Source organism: Aplysia californica, unplaced genomic scaffold (assembly GCF_000002075.1).
Source record: "Aplysia californica isolate F4 #8 unplaced genomic scaffold, AplCal3.0 scaffold00170, whole genome shotgun sequence".
NCBI classification, from domain to species: domain Eukaryota; kingdom Metazoa; phylum Mollusca; class Gastropoda; order Aplysiida; family Aplysiidae; genus Aplysia; species Aplysia californica.
The window spans coordinates 886,076-901,966 of NW_004797440.1; the positions used below are offsets into that span (position 1 = coordinate 886,076).

The 15,891-nt window shown below is 39.7% G+C and overlaps 1 protein-coding gene across 1 annotated transcript in view; it reads right to left on the reverse strand.

The window, feature by feature from the left end:
- LOC101857567 (methionine aminopeptidase 1) overlaps positions 1 to 15,891 on the reverse strand; it is a 58,700-nt gene that overhangs the window by 30,875 nt on the left and 11,934 nt on the right. The window contains exons 2-6 of the mRNA XM_005098000.3: positions 15,696 to 15,747; positions 11,908 to 11,999; positions 11,414 to 11,474; positions 10,998 to 11,089; positions 7,050 to 7,133 (exon numbers count right to left, since the gene is read on the reverse strand). Of these exons, the coding sequence (XP_005098057.1) occupies positions 7,050 to 7,133; positions 10,998 to 11,089; positions 11,414 to 11,474; positions 11,908 to 11,999; positions 15,696 to 15,747 (381 nt within the window). The remainder of the gene's footprint in view (positions 1 to 7,049; positions 7,134 to 10,997; positions 11,090 to 11,413; positions 11,475 to 11,907; positions 12,000 to 15,695; positions 15,748 to 15,891) is intronic.

The window sequence follows — 15,891 nt, forward strand, 5'->3', positions numbered from 1 at the left end:
GGGGGGTGAAGGGGAGGGACTTGGACAAGAGAAAAACTTTTTACCGAGTGAGCGGTGAGCAATACATCTCTAACATGTATTGACTTCTGGTGGGGTTTTTTTTTTATTGGTTGCTTTACTTCATTAATCCTCTCAAATAAAAGCCAAACAACACTTCCCGTGCTTTTGCTTGACATGGTACAATTTGATCAAATCACACTAAATTTAACTGCACAGATTTACATATAAAAGCAAAGACTTCAAGCAATAAATGGTTAAAAGATTCAAGAGAATTCTGTTGGCAGCATAATAGGCCTAATAATCACACTACAAATTATGCATATAATTTTGAATAAATAAAACAAATGGAATGCAAATTTGCAGTCTGAAGGTCAGACAATGCAATCTCTAAAATTACACAACGGTGCAGCGATCAAAGAACCAGCCTGAAATGGACATAAGCAAGGGAACAGAATGTACTCAAACAATCTACAATGCAGCCATTAAGTAAGAGAGAGCACAGACAATGGAACAGGGATTGAGACAAAGGGCAATGTGAGTGTAACAGCAAGATGTGTAATGTGTATTTTTAGCCTAGCCAGCACGGCTTATAATGCTATCTCTTATTTCATTTGTCCCCGCCTGCCATCCCCCCATCGCACCTAGGCCTCCCCACAAAACTGTATAAACCTTTTGGATGATCTCCCCACAAGTAGGCTAGGCTACACGACTGGCTCTAATCACGCACGACACACCGTGATGCGATGACATCACATCACAACATTTATAACCTTGTGCTTCGAATGTCGAGTCAAACTGTAGTGTACAAGAGGAGCTAAGTAAGTCTGTTGGCCTGGGGACCTCCCAGTGTGCACTTCATCTTTCAGGTCAGACCTCCCACCTTCAACCTCCCTGATCCACTTTCTTACTGTTTGAATTGATGGGGCATTATTCCCATTACTTTGCATAAATCACCATGGGCTTCAACTGAAGATTTGCCGAGAACAGTTGAAGATTTGATCACAACTCGGACATCATAGCATCAAAAGGTTGCATCAATGTTTAGCTCAGCCATTTTCATCGGATTTGCCTTGGACAAAGTGCAGAAGTACACCACACTTGACACGTCACAGCTCTATGATGCGTTCACCAATGCAATTGCAATTTAGCATCGAGATTTCTTGACATGACGTCATGATGTCACAAAATTTAGTGGCTGTTGGTTGCATACGTTTTATTTTATGAAGGAGGGAGACTTTATTCAGAGATAGACCTCGTAGTTGACAGAAAAGTGAGAAAAAAGGCCCAATAGCCAGTGACGTTATGAAATACACCATGTACTGATATGAACTAGCCTTGAAAAGGTCATGCCATAGATGTAGATACGTTATCTTTGTGTCACTAAGCCTGAACACCATGTGCAAGATATTGTTGTACGTGATAAATGTAGGCAAACAGGCAATGCCTCTCTCTGGCCTGCAATCAACACATGTGCATTCTTATGTCTTTTTCTTCTGTTTCACCATCTTGAAGCATGTAAGACTTAATGATTTGTGTTATTTGAGGGGTTCTAGTTAGTGCTGAGTAGAGTGCAATCAGGAGCTCATTACTCGCCAGCGGCAGCCTACTCAAGCCCCCCGAGCAGTACCCCCCCCCCCACATGTAGTTGATACAATTGCCTCCCTTGAGGTTCTTCCTGCTCCATGAGTAGTACTGAATAGTGCCCCTTGATTAGAGAGCATGATAAATGCAACATTGCTGCCAAAGCAAGAGATAAAAATAGGACAATATAGAAACACTGAAAGGAAACAGCGGGCAACAAACAAAACCCTCATCAACCATCCACCATGTCACAGTTTGAGTCACATTCAATTTATAATTTATTTTGTATTTAGTAAAGGTTTTACGGCGCTCGCAACTGCATAAGGTCATATGAGCGACAAGGGATGGATGTCAACTGAGAAGTCCTTACAGGGAGAATCAAACTCACTCTGCTCAAATATCTAGCTTCAACAGCACAAAAGTCTGTTTTGACTTTCAAGGCACCTGGAAATAGCGGGTCACAAGAGTGTTTTTGATTGATTAGGTGTTTTACGGCACTATTGACAGAACTTTGGTCATTTAAGCGCCAACAGGTTTCCCGCAACAAAATCAGACATGTTTCAGTAAGAGTCTTTCCGAGCTCGCAACCGCACACGGTCAAACTATTCTCATTTATGCTTAAAGGACGGACAGACATTTATGAAAAATTTTGTAAATATGGTAAAGACTCATTTACATTTGTATATACATGTACAATATTAATTTCAGTGTATGTATATATATATACGACAACCATACATTTTTATATCCTATTAAATAGTCCTATTTCTTTAAAATAACTTAAAATTTTACTAGGGTCAACAATGTTAAAAAGAGTTTTGACATCTTTACGTTTAAAATATTTCGTACGTACATCATTAAATTCGACACATTCCGTTAGGATGTGCTGAACCGTGAAGAATGTGTTGCATGCCACGCAAAAAGGAGCTTCCTCTCTTTCAAGTAAATGTTTGTGCGTGACGTGCGTGTGTCCTATTTTTAATCTCGTATAAATTACGTTTTCTCTTCGTGGGAGAGACAGGGGTTTCCTGGGCGCAAGTTTCGGTTGAATGTAATGGAGTTTGTTGTGTATTTGTTGATTCCAAATTTGGCACCAGGAGGAAGTGATGTGTTCTTTTACTTTCGGTTCCATGTCAGAGAAAGGGATTTTTACTTTTTTTGTTTTCAGGTAGTTTTAGAGATTCTTTGGCAAATTGGTCAACAGCTTCGTTGCCATCAATGCCTACATGGCCTGGAAGCCAAGCTATTGTAATAGTTCTTTCAGACTGATGTGGAAAATGCAGCTTAATCATAAGTTTTAAAATTCTGTTGTCGTAGGTGTCAGAGTACTCTAAAGATTTGAGACAAAAGAGAGAGTCTGAAAGGATTAGGAAAGTAGACTTGGTAGATTGATCTATTATATTTAGGGCCATTTCAAGAGTTGTAGCCTCAGCAGTGTAGACTAAGGCTTCTGGGTGGAGTTTCCTTAAGCTTAAGCTGTGTGGCGATGCAAGGGCAACAGCTCCTACTGAGAAGTCATTTTTGGATCCGTCTGTAAAGAGTTTCTCTGCTTCAGGGTACCTATCTATTTATTAGCTGTTTGTATGAGTTTACGTATGTAGTTTTGTCTGTATACTTTTTGTTGTGTTTTTTCAAGACTAGTATCTATGTTTGGTTTGGTTAAATGCCATGGAGGTATGCTGGACATGGCAAAAAACTTTTATGTCTTTAGAAAAATCAATGTCTTGGAGATCGTTCTGTTGTGTTTAGTTGTATTTGTCTGTGTAGTGTTTGGTTACTTATTAAAATGGAGTTGCCCCCAGAGGAGATTTGGTTGTCGGTGTATATTTGGTTGTAAGTTTGATAGTTTTTTATGGTGAATGTGGGTGTTGGCAATTTAGTTTCTTGTAGACAGACAGATAACATTTGGGGTGTGTGAGGTCAAAAGATGGGAGAGTTCTGCCTGGTTTGCACGCAAACCGCGAATGTTCCACCGAAGAACTGCCATTTTTATTCATTTTGAGGGCACGGGTTCGGTACATTTCTTTTTGGTCGTAGGTGACCGTTGTCTCTGTTTTGTTTGGCTGCGGTCACGGAGGACCGCAGCTTTTTTAAAAGGAGAGTGAGGGGGGGGGGGAGGACCGGAGTCCCGGATGCGGGTAGAGGAGGGGGAGCAGGTGCGCGGAGTGGGTGGAGGGGCTTTATTGGATGAAGGGCGATGGGATGGAGGTTGATGTGGGCGAGGTGAGGGAGATGGAGGTTGAAGCAATGAGGATGTGGTGATTTGTGTGAGGATGATGATGGTGAGGATGTTGTGGGTGAAGATGATGATGGGGGTGATGATGAGAATGACGAGGGTGAGGAAGATGAGGGGGGTGAGGATGAAGAAGATGGCTGAAAGGGTGGTGATGAAGAGGGGGTGTGGGGAGATGGCGGATGGAGAGTGGGAGGTTGGAGGGGAGAAAGTGGACTCCATGTCCTCCTCCGTCTCCGTTTATTGCAGGTATTCTGCCTTTGTCTATTTGTCTGAAGTACCTTTCGGGTTGGGTTTACTGACCCTGGGACTGTCTTCAGGACTTCTGAATACGGTTTTGTTGTATTCTTCTGTGTCGATCCTTTTGGGCAAAGCGTTGCTCTTGCTTGAGCGAACGTTCCGCCGTACTGGGCCCTATGTGTTAGGATGGCTTTCTCTTGACACCACTTTGGACACTCCGTTGAAAATGCAGAGTGAACCCCTGTCGACAATTTGGACACAAGGGATCTGCAGAGCAGGCCTCCCTAGAGTGTCCCTCCTTGCCGCAGCGAGGACACGCTGCACCACGACGACAGCGCAGCTGTGTGTGTCCGAAGCGCTGACAGTTGAAACAGCGCATCGGTTTCGGTATATATGGTCTTACTTCTAGTTCTAGGTATGCGATGTCTAATTTTGTTGGTGGTGTGGGTGTGTTGAAGGTAAGGATCCACGTGTTGGTACAGATTTCCTTGCCATCTCGCCGCACTTTGATTCGACGAGCATGGACAATTCCATCCACCTCCTGAACCATCTCTTCTTCCGTACAGCCGCAGAGCTCTCGGCTTTTGATGACACCCTTGGATGAGTTCAGACTTCTGTGAGGTTGAACACATACAGGGATGCCACCAAACAGGGTGCAGGCCAACAGTTTGCCTGATTCTACACTGGAACTGACCTGTATCAGGAGGCCCGTGGATCCTAGTTTTTTAATGTATTTTGGTTTGTGTAAACCGAAAGCTTTTAAGTGATCTGTGTATTTTGAAAATGCTTAGTGTTGTAAGATTTATGTCCTGTTTTTCATCTTTTGGGGAGACCACCAGAAATGGTGACCACCCCAATGACGTTTTTTTCAGTAAGTCCCAGATGCTGACGCCCGAAACGTCCTTCTTTCTCTTGCCCAAGCCAGGAGTTGCACCTGCTTCTCCTGTCCGGGACTTGTTGGGAATTGGGGTGGGAGAACTTTTTGTTATTGGATCCATGTATTTTACGTTTTTATTCATCTCCAAGTCCAGGGCTCCCCACCCGCCACTGAGTCCAACAAAGCTAGCATCTGCATTTGTCGCGGAGGCGACCCGCGAATCGCGGCCGCCTTTTTTGGCATTTTTTAGTCCGCTAATCGCGGCCGCGATTTTTGTGTTTTGAAAAAAAAAAATTAAAAAAAAAAATTAAATAACACCACCAAGGGGGAAAAACGTTTAAAAAAAGGGAATAAATATTGGAGAAAAAAAAACGAACCTCTTTAGTAGGCCTAATTTACTTTTAGAAAGAAAGTTAATTTTTACTTCGTCGCTTTCTCACTTGTTGACACCATGTTGATTTGTTATTTTCGTGTGAAAAATATTACTACACTACATCCTTTTAGATTTATTTATTGCTTTTTCTCTTTTATTGTTCCCACTTTGTTGTGTTTCACTTTGTTGGTGTGTTAATTTTTTTGTCGTGTTATTGTTCTGATGTGTTGTTTTTCTTTCTTTTTGTGTTTATATAGGCTTTTGTGTAAATATAATTTAATTTGATGTTGTTCCTACCTTTTAAATATATGTATAAATGTGTTATGTAGAGCGTGTCTCCACCAAAACCGAACACATGTACTGACACGGGCCCCTTTTGTGTCATTCCATAATTTACATGTAATATCCTGTACTTTTTCTTGAATTAGGGTTAAAATGGCCAATCTTCGGGTAGATGGACGCACGTCCTTATACTTATAATTTTTGTGGTTGTTTTAGTGCTGTTCTAATTTTGATTTCATTCTATTGTTAAACCTTTATTTTTCACGTTTTTACACTCTGTGTGGCTACAAATGATATTCTGGATGCTTAAAACAGAGTACAAGAAATTCTGGTGCTTTAGGCTAAGTTGCCTCTATCAACGTATTGCTGTATACTTCTTCACAGAGTTGAAAGCTTGAAAATTAATGGCAACTTTTATGGAAACTTTTTCAATTTTTGTGGCAACTTTTGGACAAAAAAATGGCAACAAACGCAGATGCTAGACAAGGGGACACCCCTCGGAAGTCCATAGCTGGTGTCAGGGCTACCCTGGAGGCATACTCCCAAATGGTCGGCAAGAAATCTCGCCTTCCAACCAAGATTGGCCAAATAACCAGTTCAATGAACGAGTCATAACCGGTTGAGTGCAGTAGGCCGCTGCACCCGCCTGTCTAGACCGAATCCAGGGCCAAAGTGGAGTGTTTGTGAGGGAAGCCACACCTCAGCCACCAGGGTCCCCTTCTCTGGTCATACGGGCCGTACCCCACGGTCAACAGGGTGCCTCACGTTGCAGGAATTTGGAGTCGATTTTTTTCTTGACCGGACCTTCGGTCGGCAGATCGGAAAGAAAGAGATAGATGGACAGAAGACATAGCAAGAGCGGACAAAAGATGCCACCCCAACGTCAGAGAGCTAGTGACATATGAGTGGCATCCCACCAGTGGGGCGGGGGGGGGGGGGGTTTACACCCCCCGTTGAAGGACAAAAGAAGAAGGAAGAAAGATGATAGAAGACATTTATTTAGTAGAGGGTTTTACGGCGCTCACAACTGCATAAGGTCATATGAGCGCCAAGGGGTGGGTGTCAACAGAGAAGTCCTTCCAGGGAATCAGACTTACTCTGCTCACCTCTCTAGCTTCAACAGCACAAGGTCTGCTTCGACTATCGAGGCACCCCGGAAATAGCAGGTCACAAGAGAGTGACAAACATACAAAAGAAGTAGAGGAAAAATGACAATAGTAAGGATTAGGAAAGAAAAAGCAGCAGTTCCCTGCTGCAGATCAGGCACAGTTATGAGCGTGACATGATGAATCAGCCCATTTATAATTCTACTGTGCATATGAACAAGAAATGTCCCCCCTTTGAGAAAGGCCTAAAGACACTTCAGTCAGTGGCACCGCCCCGGGGGGTACATTCAATTTAAAAGAAGCACAGAGATAAGGAGGAAAAGCATACGGGATGAAAGAAACAGCATAATGTCTTACCTCATGCACCAATCTGTCTATTTCATCAGTCGTGATGCCAACAGCTGTGGCATCCGCCGCTACATCAAGAATTTCACGAGTTAGCTGAAACACATGAAAACAGTTGTCCAAATTGTTTTGGATCCAAACAAGTGAAAATCTGTTTGATGTAACATAAAGTGGTTAAAATGGAATCAAAGAAATGATGAACTTCAGCAGAATATTACAGAAAAGAAGTAAAAACAATTACCAACCAAATTGGTACCATCCCTGGGGCTGCCCAACAACCAGCATATATACTATATATGTTTTAGTAATCAACAAATAAAAAAGTAAAAATTTGTAATATCTCCATAGATAGTCTTCTTCCCTGAGGTGTCGAGGACAGAGAATTTAAGTTCAAGGATGAATGTGACAAATACAAATAGTGAAAGAGGTCTTGGTGGGTTCCTCACTGTCAATTGAGGGAGAAAAAAAAGGAGAGGCGGGGCGTGTAAGTTATGGGCTGTGAGCTTGAATCTGTCAAAAACAGAAGATATGGATGGAACAGAACTCACCAAAAGCCTGCCTGTGATCCTGATTACTTAACCCTATACATACGCCCTGGGATCATTTTGTACCCCCGGGGTTGTATTCTTCTGTCCCCGTTGTTTTATGCACCTCGCATAATTTAGCAAAATTTGATCATTTTTTGCATAATTTCTGATTATTTTCCTTTCTCATTCTTTGTTAAAATTAACAGAATCGCACAATTTCACATTTTTAAAGCTCAGTTTGCATAATTTCAGATCTTTTCTTGCATAAATTGACGAGGACAGATTCTTCACATTTTAGAGAATACTTCTAATACAAAGATTTCTTTGAAACTTTCAGTGTTTCTCAAAAATTCATTTTGACAGACTGCTATGCAAAGCGTTCGGATCGGATTTACAAGTAAATTTCCTCTTTTAAAGTGGTAGCACAGAGTTCCCCACGTCGTATGGATACGATAGTAAAATAAGACGTATGGATAGGGTTAACAGAATATCTACCAGCACACCACACCCGATTGCTTTAAGTTTCAAACATGATGGTATTTTTGGGGGTTTTTTAAAAAATATTTCCCGACTGACCAAAATATACAGTACAGCATCACTCACAAAGTAAAAGTGTAGGAACTTTTTCAAATACACGTTCACCTTACTCCTGGTTAGTCTTAAGTTTAGTTAGAGTTTTATGGCGCATGCAACTGCATAAGGTCATAGAGAGCGAAATACAAGTTGGTTGCATTCACAGCAGTTCACAGCACAGCTTGATTTTGGTCAATGTTTATTTTGAAATATTAAAAATTTATGGTAAAAATCTCAGTTTTAACTCTTTTCCTACCAGGCCAAAATCCACCACTGGCCCAGGGCTTTTCCCTGGGCTATTTTTACGCCCCTACCCCACCACAGGAAAATATCAAAACATCCAGCTAAACACACTCAAACCATATCATATGGCCCATCAAACTGAAAGTTAAAAAATAATCTATCAGATGGTGATACAATATTGAAGATTTATTCCAATTATATAAGTTTGGGGTTTCTAAAAGTGATTAGGCAATATTGAAGGTGTCATATGAAATCAACAATTTTCCAGCTTTGAAAGGGCATATCTAAAAAAGTACAACAACAGCATGATTCAAACTTCCCAGGTAGGTTGCCTCAAGTACTGCTAAGAAATGCTGAAAGTTATGTATGTGTACCTAATATAGAAATAAAAATATGAGACATATACTGAAGTCAGGAGAGCGCTTTTCTTCTCAATTTTACGTTTCGAAGGGACAAAAAAAGCTCTGAAATGACTGAAAATCGTCTCTCAGAGCTATATTTTCTTTCGTATCTGCTAACAGGAAGTCTATTCTATTATTTTGAAAACTTGGATCGGCCGAGAATTTCATTACTGGATTAGAGTATATAGCGAGCCACTCGAGCCGTATTTTGCGGCTCTCGTTCCAGCAAAGCCAGGTCTGCGAGTCGCCGCGACTCGCAGTAGGGAAAGTGTTAAAATAACATTTTACGATATTTACAGTTTCTTGTTAAAGCCAATGGCCTTCATAAAATCAAGAATGCTGTTGGGATCAACAACGGAGAATAGATCTTTTAATTACAGACGGGGTAGTGGGTCTATTTATATTTCACCGACCAACGGGGGGGGACTAAACTATATTAAAACATATTTTCTGACAATAGCATAAGGCACAGATAAGTCCTGTGTGACAGGTATGACGGACAATTTTAACTAGTTTAGCTCTTAACTTTTTAAAAAAATGAATCTTGATCTGGGCCTGTGGAAAGGCCAGAACATCAACTGTCAAAACCAAGTTTGGGTTTCTGCATTCGCGTGATTTAAAAAGCATGCAAGACAAAACTTATCTAAGAAAAACTTTATAGATATAATAGGCTAAGAGAGCATGTACTGAGAGCTGGAACTGGAAGGACTTTGAGAGCGTGGAATGTAGTGGTACTGAAAATCTGGCTATCACTGCATCATGGACTAAGTATTGATTTTTTAAAAATATTAAATCACAGAACCAGTTTTAATAAGTAACAAACTACCATGATGAACAGGCGTCCAACATAGGAATAGGAGCGCTATACCGCACAACATTCTAATCATAAAAGATAGTTTCCAGATCTTATCCTCCAGCATCGTGTCAGGCAGTTCAAGTTCAAATGCACCTAAAAATAGGTTTTCTTTTTGCTTTTTTCCACCAGCATAAGCCCTAAGCAAGGTCCGGTGGGGGTCAGAGTCGAAGCCATGGAAGAATTGAAATTCAAAGCTTTCAGAGTGTTGAAAATGGCATTTCTCCATTGCCACTATTCAATTAGTCATCGCACCATTGACAGTAGGCAAATCCAGGACCACTGATCTTGACGATACAATCACCAAGACAGTACTAAAATCCTCATAACGGTACTGACCAGTTATCTAGACCTAGACAGATTTGAAAAAAGTTTTGCTCTGATACAGATTTTTTTCTACATTCATAATTAAATTCAGTTTTCAAGATAAATGCACAGATTTTCCAGCTGCAGTAAGAACCCGAAGATATAATCCTTCAGAGCAAGGTTGTAAGGTGCAACTGTTGTATTGGTTTTATTTAGGTTTTTCTTGTGTAACTTCTGACGTTTGAGAGCAGTTTTGACACCAGTGAAACTTAAACGTAAAAGTACAATTACGTAGAGCCGATCAATGCTGAATAACATGTACTCGCCTGAAAATGCACTCTCATCTGTAAATTTGTGCAACTTTTACTTTCTGAAGGCTTTAAAACCTATGTCCAAAATGTTCCTGTGTAAAATCTTTTTGCTCATAATGTTCACTTTGTAAGGGAATTTAGAGATCTAAAGTTCGTTTATAACCGACATAACACACTGTGAGAATAAAGAATACGGCAAAAAGGGACAGTTTTATCGTACTTATGAATACGACGTAATCAGCAGAAGCGAAAGAGTGAGTTTTTCGCAGAGGTACATGTTAGTACACGTGTATTGTTAGTATTAGCCGTAAGTACACGTTTGCAACCACTCCGCCATCTCTCTCTCTCTCTCTCTCTCACACACACACACACACACACGCACAACACACACAAACGTGAGCACACGATGATTAATGACGTGAATACATATATTGCTTGGTAACCTTTCCTGTCACCACAATTTTTATCAAAGTAGCCTACTAAAATTAAAATTATGAGGCAGGGAAAATATTTTGTTTTGTTCCTTGGTTTTGTGGTTCCGAGGGTCAAGTTGAAAAGGTGACTTGATTGGTTGATCTTTTTTTTAAATTCCCGACTACATCAACTGATTTCATTCCATACAACATCAACTGATCTGTAGTCGACTATGTAAAAATAAACCTCTGTAAGTATAACGTTTAACATATCTAAGCCACTAAAAAAGAATATAAGAAGAAATAATCAAAATATACGGCAGATTTTCATACCTTACAAACAACTTTCATTGCCTCCTGTTCTTCATCATTAAGAACTCTGATGTTGGTAGTTCCCCTCATCTGCTTTTCACTCTCAGACACACCTGAAAGATCACACTCAGACATGTAGAAATTTTATCTGTTTGAAATAAACAAAAAAGGTGCTTTGCAAAATCATCAATGTCTGGTCTGCAGAGTGACAGTAGAAATGGGGCCTATATTTCCATCATATAAATACAGTTATGTTAGCTAAACACGTACATACAACAAAAAAAGTAAGTCATATCTATATCTTAGAAAACGTGGTAAGCACATCGAAAAAACATTCCTATATCTTTGTAAGATTGAAAATGCTTCCCATTTAATACTTTCCTTTTCATTTTTTTTTTCAAATGTATCTGATGATAAAAGAAAATAAAGCATTTTACCTGTTGGATGATTAGCATAATCTGGACGCATTATATTGTCTGGTACTGTCCTTGTAGCACTCTAGAAAAAGAAAAAAATTCAGTGTATATATTTTACAAATAATTATGCACCAAAGCTCTAAAAGATTGTATTTTGCATTCCCTTTCCCTTTGAACAAATAAAATAATATATAAAGAATAATTGTCCTTTTGTCAATGTCTAACAATGACAAAAGTATCTGAAAAGTAGAATATTTCTTGAGAGAGAGAAAAGAAGTTCATTTAAAGGAGTAAGATGGTTTATGACTTCTGCTACGGCAATTGAGACCAATTCTGGATATTAAGAGTTTGCCACATTTTGTCCTTTGAACAATCATCACTGGGTACACCCAATGCAGTAACTTTTCATGTTACTTCGGTAAATACTCATGAAGCATGTCAAACAAGGGAAAGACCCAACAACTTACAATGTTACTTTATCAACACTGACATTATATTTTAATTTATTGACTTACCAGAGGTGCAGGCCGTAACAATCCAGTGAATCGAAACCCTGGATATGGGTTATACAATCCTTGACCATCTTTCTCATCTCGATTTGAAACCTCTGAAATTTAATTCTAAAGCATTAACAAAACAAGTATAAAATGGTAAAACATATTTTTGTTTGGTCGCTAGCCTGTAGAAGTGCCATGCAAAGTTTCATGGGCACAAGTCAATTTGTCAATGAGCTAGCTATAATTTTTCTTAACACTGTCAGAGTAAAGTGAACAAGCTATAGACATTGCCTCTGTGATTTTGAAAATGTCCGTGTGTTCCTTTTACAGTGTAGCAGCCCTTTAGTGGAATATTATTTTCTTAGTGCTTTTTTGTGACGTTGAAAGGCGAAACCCATATTTTGTGATTGTGAAGGGCTAAACAGCAATAGACTAAAGCAATGTAGATCAAGAGAGAGGTTAATCAAGGCAAACCTAATCTAAAGCAATTATATAGATCTAGAAGCCAGGTGTGACTATGAAAGGCTAGACAGCAATGTAGATGTAAAATGTCTCATTGGCGTAGACCAGTAGGAGCAGTGACGCCAAGGCGTCGACCCCGAGCAAAGCCGGGTATTTAGCTAGTACGTAACAAATGGCACCGTGCAACGTCACAGTGAAGATTATGTGTATTCTTTTGAAATAAGAGCAGGAGGAAATAAGTAACAGAAAGTGCCAAAAGTACACCCTGAAGTTCCATGCAGATCATCATAAGGTCTTCTTGCTCAGGAGTAAAGTTTAATCCATGGTGTCTCTCTTTCGCCTTTTCTCTTCTGATATGTGAGATTCCCTCTCTGACTGGCTGAGATGTTGCCAGACACAAAACTCACACACTAATCACATCCGTCTGTGTTTTTGCTTATAGATTGAACATTGAAATGTACTTGCACTCATAAGGCAGATTGTTCATGACCATTGAAGGCCGTTTCGTAAAAATTATGAAGCTCCGACAGATTACAAAAACAGGGTTCAAGATACAGTAGATAAATCTAGAGCTTTGCTGGCAATAGTGGCAGGCAACTCTCGGAAGCATTCCTACAGATTTGATGTGGACAGAAACTCCTTGGCTTGCTCGCCCCTTGTGGATTGTTTGGTGGTGCAGCGGGCTTGGGCTCTTCTAAAGCACTCTTTACAAAATACTGTAGCATCCAGATTGTCATCAACAAGTTCCCGAGACGGTTACTCAGGATCTGATGTGCAGACCGTCACCAACGAGGAACTATTTCAAATAGAACTAAAAGAAAGCAGTAGAGATGGATTAGAATCAGACAGCTACATAACAAAGAAAGTGGTAGACTGAAATCTACAAGTTCAGCGATTGAAGAGAAGGCCATGTGGAAGCTGTCGAAAAGTAACAGTGAATGATGTACAGAAAAGTGGAAAGACATTTGAATAATGTTCAGAAGCCAGCCCAGGACAAGGAAAAGTGGAAAGTGTTTGTCAGTCCAGGGTGAGGCAGGCAATGATTCAACCAGCATGGGCTCTTCTACAGCACTTAACAATGGGTGAGCCCAGTCACAGATACTTTTTTCCATGATTCGTGTACTTTATTAGATGATATTTATTTTTTCACTAAGAACTGATTCTTCTACTATTTCCTTGCTGGCGTAACAAGATGGATGTTCTGCCACTTTCTTTGATGTCTAAAGCGGTTCAAGTTGCTCAACTTCGCCTCATTCCTTTTTTCGTTTGGGTACTATGATATCATGATAATGCTCTTTCAAGGTTAAACGAGTTGGGACTGTAAAGCAACACAGGAAAAATACTTTCATTTGCAATTTATACTTTAGTAAGCTACTTTTTTTGCAAATGAGCAGGAATGAAATTGTAGAACTACTACTATAGTGAAGTTCAAAATTCGTGGCGCAACTTATTATGAAATATTTCTTTAACGGGTGAATAAATGGTGAGCAATTGAGGTTAGATTATAATTTTTTTGTCATTTATGTATAAATTACTACACATTTCCGTCACGCAGAAAATGGGATTGTTCACAGCACTTCCCGCTTCTCACACGCACTTTGCATATATAAGGCTTATGTCAAAGCTAACCAATGACACTTTTTAGTGTCAAAACTTGTTACAGAACAAGAAATTCATTTTATTGTGAACACCTTTTCGCACTGAAGGTTCTCAAATCGTACGATCAATATACATAATGTTGCAATAAGAAAAAAATGACAAGACTTGCTTTTAAAAGCGATATCGTCCCAGCTGTAAACCTTTTAAAATCTGTAGAAACTATCCACTGGAATTTTTACTGGTATTTATTAAGAAGGAATTTTCTAGAATACAGGTAACAGGTGTTTACAAAAATATTGATCTGTTAAGACAAATTTATAAGTCATTGTGAAAAATTTATGTCCAGTAGTTATAGGAAATATTTGACAATAAGTTGCACCATTCATTTTTGACTGCATTATAGTAGGACACTCGCATTACATATCCAAAGTTGACAGTCATTGTGAAATAAAACAATCCGGTCCTGCAACTATGAAGCACAAATTTTATTAATCATATGACCGAGAGCTTTTCCCAGCAAAATGCATGCTGACAACATCATAAAATTATAATACATGGCCCGGAAACTATGAATACTGACGGACGATTGTGTTTGCAGTCGCGTCGATATTTCAATGGTCTCCAGAAGCGTTCATGTCGCCAACAGTCAGCCCTGCGAGTCACAAACACAGGTGTGGAATTCACGGTTTCTTCAGAGGTGACTTTTGGGGCACGATGTTTTTCAGATTACGTCAGATTACACGTTTGAGTTGAGATAATTGAAAAACAGTTTTACCGGGACAAATATCTCACCAAGCATTTTCAAGATGACAAAAAAATTTTTTCCCGAAAAATAGTGAAATTCACGAATTATATCAGGCGACCGACGACTGTCCATTTAAGTCTTTAGATGTGGGCTGATACCTGGCACACAAAACCAATGTTATTAATATAAAATAACAGTGCATAATACACACTGTTTCCATACAATTTGACAAATGTCATTGGCCTTCCAAGATTCTCAAAAAGGTCCTTATGAACACCAAAATGAAAGTCCTGAAATGCTATGTTTGGTCAACCCTTCTATATGGCTGTGAATGCTGGACAACCACTAAAGACAGTGAAAATAAAATAGAAGCAACAGAAATGTGGTTTCTTAGGAGACTGCTGAGAGTATCGTGGAAGGAAAAGAAATCAAATGAGGTAGTGCTTGATGAAGCCCACGAGGGATGCTCAATGTTAAAAACAATCAGGAAACGACGAATGCAGTTTTTGGGACACCTGAACAGACATATAAGGGTCTTGAACATCTAGCTCTCACTGGCAAAATTGAGGGCAAGCGAGGCAGGGGTAGGCCCAGAACAACATACTTCTTAGGGAACCTAAACAAATGGGTAACAGGGAAAGATCAGGGAAACGTAGCTTTTTTGAAAGCAAAGGAATGAATTGAAAACCATGATCACTGATGTCTGTCGCAGATCTGGCACGGGATGATGATGATGAGTTAAATATCACACATAGATTGTATTTTCTGAAAATCTCTCATTAAAAAAACCCACTATCTAAGCTCCTGCAATGCTAAAGTAAAGTAGTGCCAATGTCACTGTACGAGAAAATCCCCCCCCTCCCCCCCTATGTTTGCAAAATGAAGAAGCAACCAATGCATTCTTTCCCCAGCATGAACAAAACATTATAACAGTTGTTTTGCATGTTTTATGACGTCTGTACTGTACCCTTGTCCTGTGGTAATAAACTAGAGCACTTACTCGCTAACTTGTGAAGTTTCTTGTGTTCATCCCAGGAGCGTTTGAAACAAGCCTGAAATAAGATGTGAGACATTGTGGTAAAATCAGGTACTTGTCAAAATAATTAAATCAAAGAAAACAGCATTTTTCCGCCGGTTTGGCAACTGTTACTTAATTTTTGTTTATTGGCTCAACATCTAAAAACACGTTTTTGTGT